This window comes from Zootoca vivipara, chromosome 15 (assembly GCF_965207765.1).
Source record: "Zootoca vivipara chromosome 15, rZooViv2.hap1.1, whole genome shotgun sequence".
In the NCBI taxonomy this organism is placed as follows: domain Eukaryota; kingdom Metazoa; phylum Chordata; class Lepidosauria; order Squamata; family Lacertidae; genus Zootoca; species Zootoca vivipara.
In genome coordinates this window covers 20,464,995-20,483,141 of record NC_142598.1, presented here as the reverse complement: position 1 = coordinate 20,483,141, position 18,147 = coordinate 20,464,995, and the positions used below count along the sequence as shown (strand labels likewise).

The 18,147-nt window shown below is 40.4% G+C and overlaps 2 protein-coding genes across 4 annotated transcripts in view; one reads left to right on the top strand and one right to left on the bottom strand.

Annotated features, from left to right (window-relative positions):
• WRN (WRN RecQ like helicase) overlaps window positions 1–6,506 on the bottom strand; it is a 52,294-nt gene extending 45,788 nt beyond the window's left edge. The window contains exons 1-6 of one of the 2 annotated variants that reach the window (XM_035141053.3): window positions 6,375–6,506; window positions 5,119–5,219; window positions 4,424–4,539; window positions 3,789–3,934; window positions 2,444–2,592; window positions 693–842 (exon numbers count right to left, since the gene is read on the bottom strand). In XM_035141053.3, coding sequence (XP_034996944.3) covers window positions 693–842; window positions 2,444–2,592; window positions 3,789–3,934; window positions 4,424–4,539; window positions 5,119–5,181 — 624 coding nt within the window. In that variant the 5' untranslated portion in view covers window positions 5,182–5,219; window positions 6,375–6,506. Of the gene's footprint in view, window positions 1–692; window positions 843–2,443; window positions 2,593–3,788; window positions 3,935–4,423; window positions 4,540–5,118; window positions 5,220–6,310; window positions 6,330–6,374 lie in introns of those variants that run through there. The other variant, XM_088659055.1, reaches the window with a different exon arrangement.
• A 139-nt stretch (window positions 6,507–6,645) lies between these two features.
• Window positions 6,646–10,923, top strand: PURG (purine rich element binding protein G). 2 transcript variants are annotated; one of them, XM_035140959.3, is made up of 2 exons: window positions 6,646–7,049; window positions 8,383–10,923. In XM_035140959.3, exon 2 carries the CDS (start codon window positions 8,396–8,398, stop codon window positions 9,407–9,409), a length of 1,014 nt encoding a protein of 337 aa, XP_034996850.1. In that variant the 5' UTR covers window positions 6,646–7,049; window positions 8,383–8,395; the 3' UTR covers window positions 9,410–10,923. The 2 variants fall into 2 exon arrangements, with proteins under 2 accessions (XP_034996850.1, XP_034996853.1); XM_035140962.3 differs by having other exon boundaries at window positions 6,720–7,049; window positions 8,510–10,923.
• The last annotated feature ends 7,224 nt before the right edge of the window (window positions 10,924–18,147 follow it).

Below are 18,147 nucleotides of genomic sequence, written 5' to 3'. Positions count from 1 at the left end.
TCCAGATTGGATCAGAAGCCATTTCTGTTTCCTTTTGGCAGCCCAGTCCTATGTAGCTGGGATGCCCTCCAAGAAATACTCTCTCAACCTTCTTTAAGCAGGTCTTTAAGCAGAGGCTTGACAGCCATATGCCAGGAATGCTTTGATGGTGTTTCCTGCTTGGCAGGGTGTTGGACTAGATGGCCCTTGTGGTCTCTTCCAACTCTATGATTCTATGATTGTGTGGCTTAACACTTCTTTTAATCAGAGAATTGAGGGAGCCTGTAACATTGGCCAAAGCCACTGATTCTCACCCGTATCAGTTGCTTCTACTTTTTGAAAACAAAATGTTACGGTGCCAACAAATATCAAGGAACAACACTCAGCCCCCATATCCCCCATGTGGTTTTGCAATTCTGGGATATGGCTTACAGAAGACAGGAGAGGATGCTGCTCTCTACATAAGATCCCTTTAGCAATGCCAAGGGAAAGTGTCTTTGGTAGGATCAAACAGGAAACAATGGTTGGCAGAAGAGTTCTGGGTTAATTCATGGGACGCTGAGAAAGGAAGAGGGTAGGGGCTGTGTACTCAGACACAAGGCTCATCCACATCTTGGCCTATTAAGCCGATCATCCAAACAAGGCCATAGTAAGCTTGCAAATTGCATACTGCCAGACGTCACCCAGAAAAATATAAGCTTCTTAGTACATACATAAGCATCGGTAGCGGCGTACAGCTTTTGCTCCTCTGTAAGAGGAAACTGCTTCCAGTTACCACAACGAACCAATTTGTCTTTCAAAAGCTGTTTGTGGAACAGATGTTTCAGAAGGTTGTTCAGGCTCCATATCTCTTTACATTTGAGCTAAACAAAAATAAGTTGCAAACATTAAGTGAGAGCTATTTTTGAGCCTACATCAGATAATAAGTGCACAGTGATATATTTCAGATAGAGATGGAATAAATCTAAATCCCAGGTTTAAAATGCGTTCGGAGAACACACTGAATTTTAAAACAGAGGTTAAGTGGAGCAATAGGCTGTGAAAGAATTTCATGATACGAAACCTTAAATCAGCTATCTTTAAATGAGCCATGCTGCAATTAAGTGTGTGCATGGGAAATCCATCCAGAAGACAAAATGTATATCGAGGAGTTAGTGATTCTAGCATGGTTACCCTTCTTGCCTCTGTTCCTTACCCCTCCCTCGCAGCTGTTAAGTTTTTGATGGTGTGAGAACAGTTTTTGATGTCCTAATCAGTTGGGAGGAGGTGAAGTCCCACACACAGCTGCCTTAAATCAGTTTGGGAGAATAGTGCTGGGAACCTTCTTTGATGTTGGAAATTGTTATGGGAAAGTGAGGCACTGGAGGTGGCTATCTATAAAATCGGATGGCTTGGGCAGAGTTTTTCAGAAGCTTGTGCACGGACTGATTGGCTGCAGGGCTGTGCAAACTGAGGCTACCTGGGGGAGTCACTTCACATCTTGAGGGCTTCCGAGTGGCAGATAGAAGTTTATGTGCAGTATATATTGCTTGTTGTTTAGGAATAAAACCTTCTTCTCACTCACTTGTGTTTTGTATTGCTTCTGAATCTCTTTTAAAAGAACCACCTTGCATTTGGCAAGACAGTGTGCCACAATGAATAGATGTATCAGCTGAATAAAAGTAAAGTTCTGTATCATTAGCTGAAAATATTCATTGCATGAGGCTCGGTGTGCCATAGCTCAGAGATAGAGCCTCTGCCTTGCAGGCAGAAGGCCCCAAGTTCAATCCCTGGCATCTCCAGGTAGGGCTGGGAGAGATCCCTTCTGGAAACCCTGGAGAACTACTGCCGGCGAATGTAGACAAGACAATACTAAGCTAAATGGGCCATTGGTCTGACTCAGTATAAGGCAGCTTCCTATGTTCCTGTGTTTTGTGTCTTTGGAGCTGGGAGTTCCAGAAACCCAACACATTACATGAGAATTCAATGAACCCTGGCCAAACAATACTCAAGTGACAAGCAAGAAGGGTCATCCCAGATTTGTGGAAAGTGAAATGTCTAGCTACTGAGATGTTCCATTCTCAGTCTCTCTAAATTCCTATAGATTCGTAGTCTGGGAAATGAATTCTTTGCACTAGGCTGATCTGAGGCCAGCAACCATAGTAGATCCTCAATATTATTATTATTTTAAAAATCACAAAGTTTCATATAATGCAGAATGGAAATACAGTCCAATAAGCAAAAGCGAAGGAGAAGAAAGTATTTGGCACAATATGAACATTGATCCTAAAAGGATCTCATCATGTGATATCCATTTTCATTTTATCGTGTTTTACATTTAAAATTTAAAATATCACTAGGTGCAGGAGATTCATTCAGCAATGTTAGTCTAAATACACAGCATAGGGCTTTCTCACCTACATAGCTGATTTTCTATAACTTCTCTGTTGAATATCCACACTAATAGCAAAGAGTGAGTTATTACCTTTTCATTAGCAAGGTCAGCCAGGTCCACAAGGCTCTCCAATTTGATTTCAAAATCACGCAGCAGCTTCCATTTATCCCCTTCAATGCCAACCCCAACTTTTTTAATAGTGTTACTTTCAAGCAATTTTTTTAGTGCCAAAGGAAAGTCTGAAAAGATCAAGTATGCACATTTTTAAAATAACCACTTAAGGAATGTATATGCTACCTATTTAACGTAACCTTAGGCTTCTCACAATGCTTTTAAAAAGAAAGAAAGAAGTAAATTATATGTTGTTCTGGTCTCTATTACAACTGCACCACCTCAGCTATACATTAAATTACCTACCCACCAAAAAAAGAAGAAGATATTTTCAGCTAGAAGTGCTGGATAAAAAACAGAATATTTCATTACTTTTTTTTACCCCACCCTTCCATTCAAGAGAATTCTGACCATATTCACCAGCTGATCTAGAGATACTACTGCTCACAAATTCAAAAGAACTTAGGTTCAGCCCAGAAACAAAGTTGTATGCATTGATACATAATGGATAGTAGAATCTGAAGCACTGAGCTTTGGTTCACAGACTCAGTGGGAGCAATGGAAACAAGCATGAAGAAACCAGTGTCACCTCCCCAAACAACCTGACCTAAGTGAGGAGAAGAAACACCAGCAGCTGAGGAATTGGTGTCCCCCAAAATCCCTTGCTAGAAACAGAAAACTGTAGTCAAAACTAATTTTTTCCGGTTCAGGAACAGCCACACAGTCTTTGGTCCCACCAGCAGCCCACATTTAAAGCACTATGATACCACTTTCTACATTCATGGCGTCACCCAAAGAAACATGGGAAATATAGTTTGTCCAGAGTGCACAGAGGAGTTAGGATTTCCCTCAGAGAGCTACAATTCCCAGAGGTCCCTGGGAAGAGGGATTGATTTTTAAAGCACTCTCAACAAGTAGCTGCTATAATATTTTCTTTCTACCACCACTTTGGACCTGGAAAGCCCTGGAAACCAAGAAAAGCAGTAGCAGGAAATCTGAACATGTCTTTCCTACACAGCAGAAAAATACTGAATGCCCATTTCCAGACATTGCTTCTTTTTGACCTGGGAAATAAAAGAAGTGGCATTGTACAGGCAGAGATATGCTGTGAAATGATACATTCCAACTGTACTTCCTTCTGCACTAAGAATCCTACTCTCTCCTCCCTCAACAGAATGAAGCGATCTAAATTGTTACGCTAAACTGACACCTGTGAACTTTACAAAATAAATTGTGTTCGACAAAGCAAACAGAGCTACAGCTTAGATGAAAGGACAACTTAACAAGCACATTTTGTTGAGAGATTAACTAGCACAGTACTGACTTGACATAGAAGAGATGTGAAACAAATAGCACTTTTGTTCAGATCCACAGAGTTGGATTAAAGCAACTTTGCCTTCCTTCCCTTTAGTGTAGCATGGCGGCCATTCAATGTCAAATCCTAACGCAGCTCCATAAGATAAGGTTGTACTAGAAGATAAAAGGTATTAACAAGATTAGTACAGTGCAATCCTGTGCAGGATTATTCAGAAGCAAGCCTTTCTAAACCTAGAGGGCATAGGTTTGCACAGGTAATATTTGTTAGTGTCTTTTCTTTTTCAATAAATACTGCATGACTATTTTATCAGTTCTGTGCCAGAACTAGTACTTGCAAGGATCCTTAGTACTAACTTGACATGAAAGACTATATAAATCTTTGCAGGGGGGTGTCCTTCATTTTTTTTATTGATTGTGTGTGTGTGTGTGTGTGAGAGAGAGAGAGAGAGAGAGAGAGAAAATATTGAAGACATCATACCTCTTTCAATTAATGGCCCTTATTCCTAGATTTTGGAGGTGGCTCCCACATTTGGACCAGATTTGTCTATAACAGCCTAATGAACATAACATCTTTGGGTTTTTAGCTTACAAAAATGAGATGCCATAGGGTTAGCAGTTTAAATTAAACTTTCATTCTCTTACACAATATCCTCTGAGAGTAAGGAACAATCGTTTGCATTATAGCTGTAAACAACGGAACCATGGAATTCTAAGAAGGGAAGGTTGTCTTCCAGGACACTCCGATGGACTGGATTATTCTGGTTCATAAAATGTAAAAGAGAGCTTGTTGTAAAGGATGTTTAAGAAATGGTTTTTCAGATCAATCATACTGGCATAGGTCACAGTGCACTTGCCTTCTTGTCCAGGTTACAAAAGCATCCCAACAATTTCTGTTGGTAGGTAATTAGAGAAGTTAATGCATCCAATGCATACCAAGAAAATGCTTTGCCCCATGTATATGTAAAACATATACATCTTCCAACACAGAGATTATTTGCTATGTCACCACAAGCCATGTCATCAACTCAATCTCCACTATTCAACCTGCAAACCTTAAGGAGAGTCACTGATGACTGTTCTGTTTCAGGTCATGCAATCACAACAACCAGTCCTCATGAGCGATGGTATCAAGCTAACATCAACACAATTTGGTACATAATAAATCTAAGAAATGCAGTAGTTTTAAAGACATAGTGAAATGGAAAAATTCTATGTGATTTGCTATTAGAAACTGGACAAAGAAGTACAATCAGTGCTGCATTTCAGAGTCTGCCACTTTTTACTGCTTTTTTCATTCTTGTTCTCTTGTGTGAATCAAGCATATTCCCATTCCCTACCTTTTTGTCCCCTTTGGCCTGTTCAGTCATCCACTGAGGTAGTTTATTTGATGAAGAATCCATATTCCTATCAAATTTATTTGTTTGGATTTGTATGTTAACTGAAATAGAAGAAATAACAAGTATGCAACTTGGCTCAGTCTAATCTGAAATGATTTGTGTGGCAAAAGTCGATCTATTCCAATCAGTTATTTGGGGAAAAGTCAGAATATAAGTTTTCCACATAAGTAAACAATATAAAGAAAGGATATTGCTTAACTGTAAAAGATTCAAAGGAGGAACTGTTAAATTGCAATCATAATCCTATTTATGTGGGAATAAGCCCCATTTAATTTAATAACACTTACTCCTGGGTGGACATGGTTAGGTTCACGCTATTAGCTCATGAAGCACAGGTAAGCACAGGTAAGAAGCCTAACATTATTTCTAACTGAAACATTGCAAAAATTTAACAGAGGAAACATTTCAAGCAGGCCCCAATGTGAAGCTTGCTTCCCTTTTGCTCACAACCTTTGGCAGAAGTAAGTTGCATTGAGCTCAATAACCCATACACTCAGGAAAACAATTATAAGATTGTGGCCATATTTTGGTTTCCACAGGGAAAAAGCCACACTTCCTGCAAAGGACACATTGGGAAATAATAATAAAAAACCCACACTACTTTACACCATGCTAAAATCAGAGTACTTCTACATTTTAAAGAGATCCATACCTATGTCCGGTCACCTCCTCTGGCAGTTCAAAAAGAGCAGGTGTTTAAAAGATCTAGACACCTTGAGGATTCACACATCACCCGCATATGTTTATCATCACAAACACAGAACACATTCCCCACCCCCAAAGAAGTCAGTTCACACATTCAGCTTCATGGTTAAATACTGTATATGCATAAACAAGGTAACCAACTCGCAGAAGAGCAGTATTAGATACATATACCCAGATATAGATCTATGATAGGTAAAAAGGATTTATTCCACAGAAAGTGTGCTTCGGAATATTGTAATCTTGCAGCCTAATATTATACACGTTTCCCCAGAAGTAAGCCCTCCTCCCGTTTTATAAAATATAACTTGCTGCCAGGTAAGTGCATAGATGTGCAACCTAACAACATTGCAAACTTAAGTAACTATACGAGTATGGAACCAGTGTAGAGGGCCCAGAAGTTACACAATCAATTTTTGCATGTACGTACAACTTTATTCAACCCATTCATTGACACTGCCAGTCCGAATAAGGCTCGGCGTTGGAAAACTCACCTAATCTAAGCCTTCCCTGGGATCCTCCCCACTGCACAGCTTCATAGCACAAACCTCACCCTCATCCTAGCAACCTTTCCCGCCAGACCCGCTAAAAGCCGTCAGGAGCAGCCTACGCTACTGTCGCAAAAGAATGACGTCGCTACGGCCGCCTCTCCAGCCCAGCCCTTCGCCCTCCCTCCCTTTTCCGCCGCTGTCAACTCTAGAAGGTGAAATGAGGTGAGACGCATGCGCGTAGCGCTTTCCACGCCCGCCGGCCTCTGGCACCCGCGCGGCATTCTGGGGCTTGTAGTTTGCGGTTCTGTGAGGGGAGGCGGGAGAGGAGGCCGGTACGCTTTGGCGACGGGAAACGAACCCCCGGCCCCTCTCCCCGCTCGTTGCCCTGCTCCTTTCGTCCACTTGCGCGGAGTGGGCTCCGTCCCGGCTTCCCGGCGGAGGAAACGGACCTGAAGCGGCAGGAGGCGGGAGGGGAGCCGGGCGGGCGGTAGGACCTGCCCGTCCGGGGATGCTCCCATCCGGCTCCCTGCGGGCGGCAGCGCGGGGAAGGCGAGCGCTGCGGGGGCCAGCGGCGGCTGACTGGCTAGCTGGCGAGCGAGGAAGGAAGGAAGGGAGGAAGGAAGGAAGGAAGGAAGGAAGGAAGGAAGCGAGTCGGCGAGGGGCGGCTGAAAAGATGGAGTAAGTATCCCCTTGCCTGACGCTCGCCTCGCCCGCCTAGCCTGCGTGTCATGGCGGCGGGTGAGCTCGGTGAGCCCCCCCCCCCCAGCACGGAGAGCGCCGTGTATGTCGGCCTGAGGAGATGAGGGGGTGTCCGTGGGAATAGTCACCTGCTGTGTCAGGCGGAGGGGTGGGGGAGGGTTGCTCCCGGAGGTAGCAAAAACGGGGTTGGCTTTGACCCTGGGAGGCTGTTGCCGAGGGCGACGGGGCGGAGTGGGGGGGGGCAGCCGAGCAGTTAGAGAGGCTTGTGGTGGCGGGAAGGCCCGTAATCGGGAAGGGTGGCAATTTTTATGCCTTTTGCAGGCCTTTATTCCAGGGGTTTCCCCTTCCCCATATCCTGCATCCCCAATAAAGGGCATCCTCCCTTGTGCCTTGAACGGCGGCGGCGGCAGCAGCACATGCAGAAATTTCAGAAGAGGGGCGCTGGTATAGGGTTACCTTTTCTTTCCTTTTTGCTGGCCCTGATCATGTATCCAAGAATCATAGAGCTGGAAGGGACAACGAGGATCATCTAGTCCCGCCATCCTGCGATGCAGGAATATTTTGCCCAATGTGCGGCTCGAACCCACCAGCCTGAAACTCTTGACCCTGAGATTCAGACCCTCGTCCTGTGCCAACTGAGGTATCCCAGTCCTGACATGCTGAAATTCAGCAAATGAAGGCTTTTCTATCATTTATTATTATGATTATTATCAATAATAATAATAATACCCGACCCATCTGGTTGGGTTTCCCCCAGCCACTTTGGACGGTTTACAGAACATGTAAAAACATAGTAAAATGTCAAACATTAAAAACTTCCCAATACAGGGCTGCTATCAGATGTCTTCTAAATAATAGGCCCTTTGCTAGGAAAAGGTGCAGCTGCTAAATTTCTATATGCTAGGAAGCTATTTAAGGCACAAGCAGGGCCAGTGAAGGTGGGCAGGGGGATGGCAGCCCTACATCACCGCTTTTCTCTTTTTAAGATTTATGCTCTCTCTTTAACATTATTAATAACCTTCAGAAATTTTGCATGTGAAGCTTTTACCACAATGTATCCCTGTCAGAAAAGGCTCCAAATCCCTCCCTGCCCCTTGTAACATCCATAGCTATTATGGGTTGAACGTGCTCTGTTTCTCTCTCCCTCACTCCCACAGTACTGTGGGTCAGAATAAAAGACAAGAGGAGGGTTACTGGAGCAACGTTCTAGTGAAATTAATTATGTACAGAGAGGCTATTGCCGGGAAAGCAGAATAGGCATGCTGGATGTCTATGGTGTTATGCATCTTTGTCATATATTTGTTGTTTTCAGTTGATTGGTAAAGATGGAGAGAGGCAGAGGAGGAGGAGGAGGAAGGAGTGTGGGGGGCTCTGGCCTACACAGGAGCATTTACTCCCAGTCCCAGCAGCAGTATCATTATCCTGCCTCCTCTTCTCAGGCGGGCTGCATGGAGATCCAGGAGCTGGCCTCCAAAAGAGTGGACATCCAAAAAAAGAGGTTTTATTTGGATGTGAAACAGAGTTCCCGAGGCCGCTTTCTGAAGATAGCAGAAGTCTGGATAGGAAGAGGCAGGCAGGACAATATCAGGAAAAGCAAGCTGACTCTCTCCTTGTCAGTAGCTTCTGAGCTAAAGGATTGTCTGGGAGATTTCATAGAGCACTATGCCCATTTGGGCCTAAAAGGCAGCCAGAGTCATCGGAATGATCACAGTAATGGCAAAGAACAAGATTCAAGAAGACGGCAACACCATCACCCACCATCACCTCCAGCATCAGTTGGCTCAGAAGAGCATCTTCACAGCGTCTTAAAAACTGAGTATATTGAAAGAGACAATAGGAAGTATTACCTAGACCTGAAGGAGAACCAACGTGGACGTTTCTTACGGATTAGACAGACCTTGATTAGAGGACCTGGCATGATAGGATATTTTGGTCACAGTTTGGGGCAGGAACAAACTATTGTTCTTCCAGCCCAGGGGATGATTGAGTTCAGGGATGCTTTGGTCCAGCTCATTGAAGAGTATGGTGAAGGAGACATAGAAGAAAGGAGGAGTGGAGGTGATGAGCCTCCTGAACTCCCAGAAGGGACCTCCTTCAGGGTAGACAACAAAAGGTTCTACTTTGATGTGGGGTCCAACAGGTACGGTATTTTTTTGAAGGTAAGTGAAGTGAGGCCTCCCTACCGTAACACCATCACTGTCCCATACAAAGCATGGACAAGATTTGGGGAAAACTTTATCAAGTATGAAGAGGAGATGAGGAGAATTTACAATGGTCATAAAGAGAAAAGAATGGATACAAGAGGGGACAGTGGAGAAGAACAAGAGGGTCTTGATTAGAATGTGTTTCAACTGGCCAAGAAACAAAATAGAAAATTGGCTACAGATACTGATATGTAGTTTTTGGAAGAAGATGCCTTTCTTTTTGTAAGTTCTTCCCTGTTGTTAGATAACACCAATATATAAAATACTACAAGGGTTTGGTTGTCATACTAAATTATACCCAGTAACATCTCTGTGATTTCTAACAGAATAGTTGAGAATAGTTAACCACCCAATGATTCTGAAAATTCCAATAATTTCATAGTCTTCAAAGACTACTTATGTATAATAGCGCTAAATCTCTTATTACGACCTTTTAAAGAATCTGTATCAGGTTTGTGTTGCAGTGTAACATGATACAAGTAAGGCAGATCAAATTAATGTCTTCTAATACTAACCATAGAGCATTTATGACCAAAACTGATCTTTAAATTTTAAATACTTGTATTGGGAAAGGTATCTTTGAATAACTATCTGCTGGTCACTTTATGGTAAAAATCTTGGAAGCGTGGGGGAGAGGGGATCAAACCTCTATAGTGTATTGGCCAGTAATTTCATGGTTACCTAATTTTATGATAACCCATTAATTTTAAGTGTCCCAACAATATAAATACATGTTTGATTGTTTGAGAGTAATGTTTATCATGAATCATCCATTTGTATGGACTGCTTACATCATGTGAGGAGAGTTTTATTTAAATAATGTTGCAACATTTCAAAAACTATTTTTGTATTTGTGGTGTTAAGGGGCTCCAGCAAGTTGCTGTGATGTGGGAATTTAGTAGGTGGTTACGGTTGGAATTAAAATTCAAAATAAGGAGATTAAGTATGTGGTGTGGAAAAGAAGTAGAATAATGTTGTTTTTATCTTTATACTTTAAGAAAATGCTTTGAGAGATTTTGGTGCATCACTTAACTGGTACAAAACAGATCTCTGGTTATACGCTGGTGCAGTTGAAGCATTCAATAACAGCTATCAGCACTTCCCTTAAATCTTACATTTCAAATCTATATTATTATTGCAGGCCACAATCTGCACTTCTTTTGTTAAATCATTAACCCATGATCCTCCAGCTTAATGCTGTGTAGAGTTACATCTTGATCTGTAGAGTGATATCTAGAGACAAGAGTTCCAATCATGAGAAGATTTTTAAAAAATACCAAGATGATGACTGGAGAATTGTCTGTTGATTATTGATAAAGAAAAGAAAAAAGTGAACTTGCACCAAAATCACCAAAGGAACTTTAGAAATGTGTTAGTTACAGGTAGGTAGCCGTGTTGGTCTGAGTCGAAACAAAATAAAAAAATTCCTTCAGTAGCACCTTAAAGACCAACTAAGTTTTTCTTTTGGTATGAGTGCATGCACATGAAAGCTCATACCAAAATAAAAACTTAGTTGGTCTTTAAGGTGCTACTGAAGGAATTTTTTTATTTAGAAATGTGTGTTACAGTTGTGACAGAGAAGGGGGGAAAGATGTATGGACTTTAATTTCACTGTTTTAGGTGAGTTTCACAATATATAAAAAGTGGACCTATTCAGTGTTTGGTCTATTTTCAGAAATAACAATTGATGAGTAATGTCAAACCTAAAACTAAGATTTCCAATTTGGTTATTTTAATTAGTAGTGGCCTACTGGGCCATGATATCATTGAAAGGTTATACATTCATCTTAGTACAAAAGTGTACTAAGAGATGTTCTGGGGGTAGAAATTAGACATCTGAATGAAAGAGTTCTATGTACTGTTTGTGATGTTTTAAAATTATAGTGAGTTGTCTAAGCCTAAATTACCATATTGCTGATTTGGTGCTGCACGTCCCAATGCCTGTAGTAATGGTAATATTGTTGGATTCCAAAATACAGGATCCATGAATGTAGAAACTCCTGATGCTCACATTCTCACAACTCTCGTCTCACTATGAGGAACTTCCCCCTCAATATGCAACATGTTTAATTCTTATATCAGTCAATACATTTTTATTGGAGTTTTATGGGAACTTTATCCTATCCTGTTAAATATGGTTCACTGAAATATCCTGCATTCTTCATATAAACTTTCAATTGATAAAAGTATACAAATTGTCTAACTAGTAGTCAAAAAATGCATTTTTCCTGTTTTTAAAAAGGAAATAGCTGTGAAGTGGTATCTTTACACTTCAGTCAGAATTTATGTTTGTACACTGGCATGTGCAATTTTGCATCATTGTATCTAAGTCTTGTTTTCTGGATTTTGCCACGGATTCTGTACTCACCCTCACTCCAAATTTCTGTATCCCCATTCCACTAAACAAGACTCAGTTTTCATCTGTTTACAGGTGCAGGTTGTTGTCTTCTTCAGATCAACTATGCCCTTAATTACAAATGCAGTGCTTTTTTTCTTGGGGGATGCATAACCCTAAACATTTTGTGAATCTTTGTACTTTCGTCCATTTACTGTACAGTATTTATTTTTCCCAATTTAAACTATAAAATGGTGATTTTCTGGAGTCAGAATGAGAGTACCCCAAACATTTTTTAAGGAAAAAAGCACTGATTAAATGCACATGTGAGCATCTGAGACTGACTACACATGAGCTATAAATGACCATCTACTATATACAGTATACAGTGATTTTGGCTTATCCATTGGAAGCAACTGCTTCTTTCATATTGTCATATCCAAGGGTTATATAGTCAATTTACAAAGCTAAAAGCTTAAATGGTAATTTGGGAAATAGATTCTTTTTACACCTGGCAGTACATCCCCATCTTTGGAGAGTGGCAATAACAAGTAGTGTTTGCAGAAGGGTCTGTTATAATGTAAAGAATTGTTCTTTGCACCCCAAAAATGCCATGTCCCTTAAACTTGAGAAAAACACAAGCTTATTTGCACTAAAAAGCGTGGCCAAAAACAAATCTAGGAGGGCCGGGTGGATAAAATCAATTTGTACCTCTTGAATTATCTGTTCTCATGAGAGAATTTTACAGTAAAGCCTTGACCTCTCTTTTAAAACTATGGTCCAGACAGAAAGTCTGTCAGTTTTGTGATTTTGATAATAATGCACTTTATATTTTATAAATAATAGAAGCACATTTCTGCTACAGGTCTGGTACAGTGTGTTTCAATATTATACTCTAAATCAGTATAAAAATGGCTTTCTGCATATATGTCTGTCAGTGATCTATTTTATGGATTAGATCAAATTACACTGGCATGATTGAGTAGACCAGGCACCACTTTGAAATTAATTCTGAAATATTAGTGGCCTGTTTTTTTCAGAAATATTGAGTACATTTCTCACTGGATTTGAATAATCAACATTTCTGAAACTCAGATACTTCAATAGATTTTAAAGTAATTTATAACTGCAGCTGCTGCAGATATGGGTTAAATAACTTTGTCCTATCTGTAGTTTTGCAGTGTTGTCCCATAATTCCTCTTCCTTCCATCAAGAGTCCCTTTTGGGGACTAAATTTTATGTGGTTTACACCAGGTTGGTAGTAGGTGACATGTGCTGGCTATATCCCATATAATGTAGCCTCTTTTGCTGAAGTACAAACCTAGAAAGTTATTATCACAAAACAGTTGTACAAGTGAGTTCCGCAGGACAGTTAAAATGACTGTACTTTGCACCAATTCTATGAAAATATATAGCACATTACACTAAGTGAAAAGCAAGTAAGTTTGATGAGAAAAATTGCAGAAAAACCATCCTTATTCCTATACTTAAAAGAGTGGGATAAAAGATATCTAATGTGTCAAAACCAGACAGATTTAAAAACTAGAAATGGAGATGGAGATACTATTTCATAGTAACATTGTATGTGTATCTCAATATTAAAACTTATTTTTTCTTAAGAATCTGCTCTTCTAAAGACCAGTTCTCCCTTGTCCATTTCTCTCACACATGAGTAGTGTTACTGTTGTAGTAGCTTAAAAGTAAAAGTAAATAGACTAAGGTAATTCCCCAATCATATTCCAAGGAAATTTTCTTAACATGTTTTCAATTTAGTTAAATTTGCAATTAATATGTTATGGGCAGTGTTATTTTTCTAGGAAAAAAAGGTACCAGAACTCACCATGAACGCTTCCCTTGTTCTCTTATAATGGCAATGAAGCCCACCTAACAGGTGCCAGAACTGAGTTCTGGCTGAAAAAAGGCCCTGTTTAAGGGGACCATATCGTTAAAATATGAGAATCGCATGCTTTGCGTTTGCACACAAATTATAGCACATTCCATCTTCCAGCAGCACCCCCGTCCACGTCAAAACGAACAAAGTCTTTTCTTTAACATTGCTAAACCTAGGTTTAGATTTCTGTGAGCAGGCTGATGATAGTAGCACCTCATCTAGTTACCAGGCCAAATTCACAAGAGGAAAAGTAACATGTACATTCAGATAATAAACCAACATGGCTGGGTTATTTTGGAGGTAACAAGACTCTCTCCCCCCGCCCCCCAGCAAACACAACAACATGAATCACTCTTGGCTATATCTGTGGAATACTTGTTTACAGCACATTTCCCCACATAAGTGTATACCCCAGAGCAGTTTGTAACCTCTTGCATAAAGGGGAAAAAGGACAGCGTGAATCGGTTCTAAGATTTAGGGTGGTACCCAGTGTTGCACAAGCAGAATTTCCCCTATCCTCCCTACTGCACCCCCTCATGTCCCTCTTCAGATCTGCTCCAAAGCCTCTCCCAACCCTTGGAAGCGGATTTGGTGGATATCTGGGGGCCTGCCAGGTAAAGGAGAGAAAAGGAAAGTCTGTTCTGCTAGCGGTCAGGCACAATTGGAATATCACCCTTAATATATCTAATAAGATATTTGCAGTGATTATATCTTTACTATATGCATGTTGGCTGAAATCCAATGTTAATCAAACTCAAAGTAGACCTATTGATTTCAGTGGGTCTGGTCTCAGAACGATGGTTGCGTATCACCCATTATTATATATTAATCCTTTGTCCCTGAAATCTCCGTATGAGTTACCCCATAGTTTCAAAATAAAACATTTTTTAACAAAACATTGGATTTTGGTATGCAGCACAGAGAGGCAGGCCTCTCAGTAGAGTTGAAAGAAAAATAGGAGCAAAAATGCTTCTTAAAATATAAGATAATGTTGTAAAGTGCAGAGGGAAGGTGTAATATTGGATGCTATAGTGTAGTCTTCCTCAGCCTGATGCCCTCCAGGTGTTTTTGGACTACAGCTTCTGTCATCCTTGACCACTGGCCTAGCTGGTTAGAACTGATGGGGAGCTGTAGGCGAAGCTTTGGGGAAGAATACCATAGTGTTTCATGTAATAGTTGAACTGCAAGTCTCAAAATAGTGCTGATATTTAAGAATGATCCAAAATGCTGTATCCACATGGGGCAGCATCAGTGATATCCACCCATTCACAAAAGAAAGCTGCTCATGCAGAAGGACTTTCGGTTTTTCTTCTCCCCTCCATCCACAACCTGCCCCCTAAATCTGTTCTAGGGGATCCCTCAACCATATGGAACAGGTTCTAGGGGCACACAGAGGGGCTAATGGAGGGGGGGGAACCCACTGCATGAGTGGATGCCTGTTCTTACCTATGATATTTTATTGGGATGCAGATTGGTAGGAGCTTTTAACGTTATATGCTTGTTAGTGAAATTTTCTGCATTTTAAAATTGTTTAATAAAGTGGCTTAAAAACTCCATAGGGAAGAGAACCAGCAAGGTTCAGGGGGAACTGATGATCATTTATTGATAACCATGTTAATTAAAACTATAGCAATTTGTGTAGTAGGAATATATTTAATTTATTATTTAGCTCTGCTGTAGATTAGCTGCAGTTTGATTAAATTAAGCTCTTTATAATCACAACATACTGGTTCAGATTCATTTGTATGTGCATGTAAAACATTTTCATCATCTTCTTTGTTGCAATGTCCAAAATGAAATTTGCTTTTTCCATTTCATTGTTTTCATAATCACTTTTATTTCCTAAATACATTTTGAAATAGTAAGGAACTGGAGTAAATATTTTATTTGGTTAAAGTGGAATGAAAACATGTGACATGCCATACCTAGGTATTTTCTGTTTTTTAAGCTAGAAAAATGCCTGTCTGATATTATGCTAGCTCAAGAATCTGTAGGCCTCTCTCTAAGCAACTTTTTGCTGTTACAAATAAGCTTGGCTCAGATGTCATGTTTCCAGTCGCCCAAACCAAAAGAGTCATATTGTTGGTGTACAACTCCTTTCATCCCTGAGCAACAAAGGTTCATAGCAGGGATACTTAATATTTGCCCCTCTAGATGTTGGACTACAACTCCCATCACCCTCAACTATTGGCCATGCTGCCTGGGGCTGATGGAAGTTGGAGTCCAACAACTTCGGAGGGGAGCACAGGTTAGCCCCCTCTGCTTTAGAGGTTTGGGCTTGTACATTCTATCCTCCCTTTTCATGATCAGTTTGAAGAGTAAAATTCTGGTTTTCAGTTGGAGGTTTTATCATTAATTTTGGGTTTGTGCATAGTAAAGCTCTCTGGTTTGGATGCTCCAGAATGATGTAGCTTGCCCAAACCAGGTACCGTAGTTGTTTCTCATTGCACTCTTGACTTAACTAGAAAGATAAGAGAGTGCATGAACAGAGGGCTTATTCCCAGTTATCCGAAACATAATTTAGAACAGATCTATTACAGCTAAACCTTTCCTGAGAATTATATACAAACTAATTCAAGCTAGTTTAACAGTTTTGGAATTTCCACTGACGTATAGTATGATAATCGTCAAGTGGTTCAGTAGTAAAGTTTGATGACATGGTAACAGATATTTTTTAGTGAATGTCCGCAAGTTATCATTTAAATCTGCATGTAAAGAAGTGCAGGAGATTTTCTTAATACAGTACTGTATGTACATGAAAGTTGCAGACCTTTCACTATTTTTGAAATTATTTCATTACCACCATTGAGGATTTTTATGTGAGTGGGTTTTTGCTGCGGCTTTGCAAAACAAGGTTCGCAAAACCCTGGTTTCACAGAGCACCACTGTGGTTAACACATCATGGAGAGGGAAGAACTTGCATAGGAGAAGGCAGGACAACAAACAGGTCTTTACAGCATTTAGTGCCATCTCTGTGGTACATGTTATCTGTGATTCTGGATTCCTTCTTGATTTAGAAAGCAAGAGAGGAATATGGAGTTAAGATACTGCTCTGCCAGATGTGAGTTGGGGGGGGGAGTTACTGTTCTATTATTGTAACACTTGAAAATTTAATAAATGTACTTAAGATATTTAAATGGTAAATTCATACTAACTTACAATTGCAAGATAACTGAAGCTTTACTGGGAAGCAAAAATACTAACCCTTAATTAGTTTTCTGCTCATCTTTCCCTCTGCTTCAAAAGTTTAAAAAACTGTAGAGCTGTGAAGTGAATGCAGGTTTCTGCTTCCTCAGTTTTTCCCATGTGCTCATTAGAGCAGACAGGGTTCTGGGTCAGAATAAATCTATCAATACTATAATGTACTAATGTTTTTTTGTGGCAGCAAAGAAGCCTCTGGCACTAATTTGCTGAGCTGTGCTGATGCTGCAGAGGCTGAGCAGCGATCATATTGCAAACTGAGCAGCAGAGGAGGCCTTAGAAAGAGGGAGCTTTTGAGTCAGGGTTGCTGAAGAAAGGAAGGGAACGATAAAGAGGAGGCTGGGTAAAGAAGGCAGGCATATTGAGAGAGGCTATTTTCATGAAAAAATGATTAAAAGCAGCAGCGAATAGGAGAGAAGATGTCAGCAAGGTGCCACATTGAGAACCATTTGGAGCGGGTGTCTGCAGGACAAAAGAAATGGGATGGTGGAGTTCTACACAGGGAGTAGGGAAAGAAGAGGGAGGGCTCTTATAAGCACAGGGGAAGCAATGGCTTTATGAAAAGAGAAATGGAAGCAAGAATGGAGCACAGGAACGTAAGGAAGTGGAGATTTTCTAAAGGAAAAGTCTGATGAGTGATTGACCACAGCTGTGGCCTTGGGTCTCTAATTTAGACCTAGATTGATGGAAATCATCTACATTAAAAGATGTTTGAGCTTTGGTTGCTCACTCAGTATTGTGTATTCAAAGCGTTAAGATACTTCTGCAACACATAGCTGAAGTTTAATATACACGTCAGTGCACACTGATTACTAGGGGAAAAAATCTGAAAACAGCACATTTTCACCTCCCTCAAAATTTGCACATGATTTGTCTCATGACAGGGGGCTAACATTTTAGCACAGAGCAATCAGCTGTGGAATAAGGAAAGAAAAGGATTTCCAGTGGCAACTTGTTTACAAAAAAAGGGTGTATTTACCAGCCTTTCGTGTAGAAATATATGAACTGTACAACTATCATCTGGCAGATTTTTTACTAAGCATGGTTGTCCCTACTGTATTTTACATAAGAATTTATTATAGAACGTGTGTGGACAAGCTGTATACATGCATATGTATGTGTACTATTAAATAACGTCATTGCTGGACATAGCAAAATTCATGAACAGTATCTATTCTCAATGGTGACAGATGAATTATTGGATTTAGCCAAATAAGCATTTCAGTATTTTCAAATGCTCTAGTTCACAGTCTGTATGTTCTCCTCTGCCGACTAAAGCTCTGTGCTAACCCTGAGTATGTTGTTGGGGGGGGGGAAAGTGACCACCTTTAACATACATTCACACATCAACAAGCATTCAAATATCTGAAATGAATTTAGCTGAGTAACAAACTACCTGAAAAATGCTAAGAAAGATTACATATAACTACTTCTGATCTATCAATT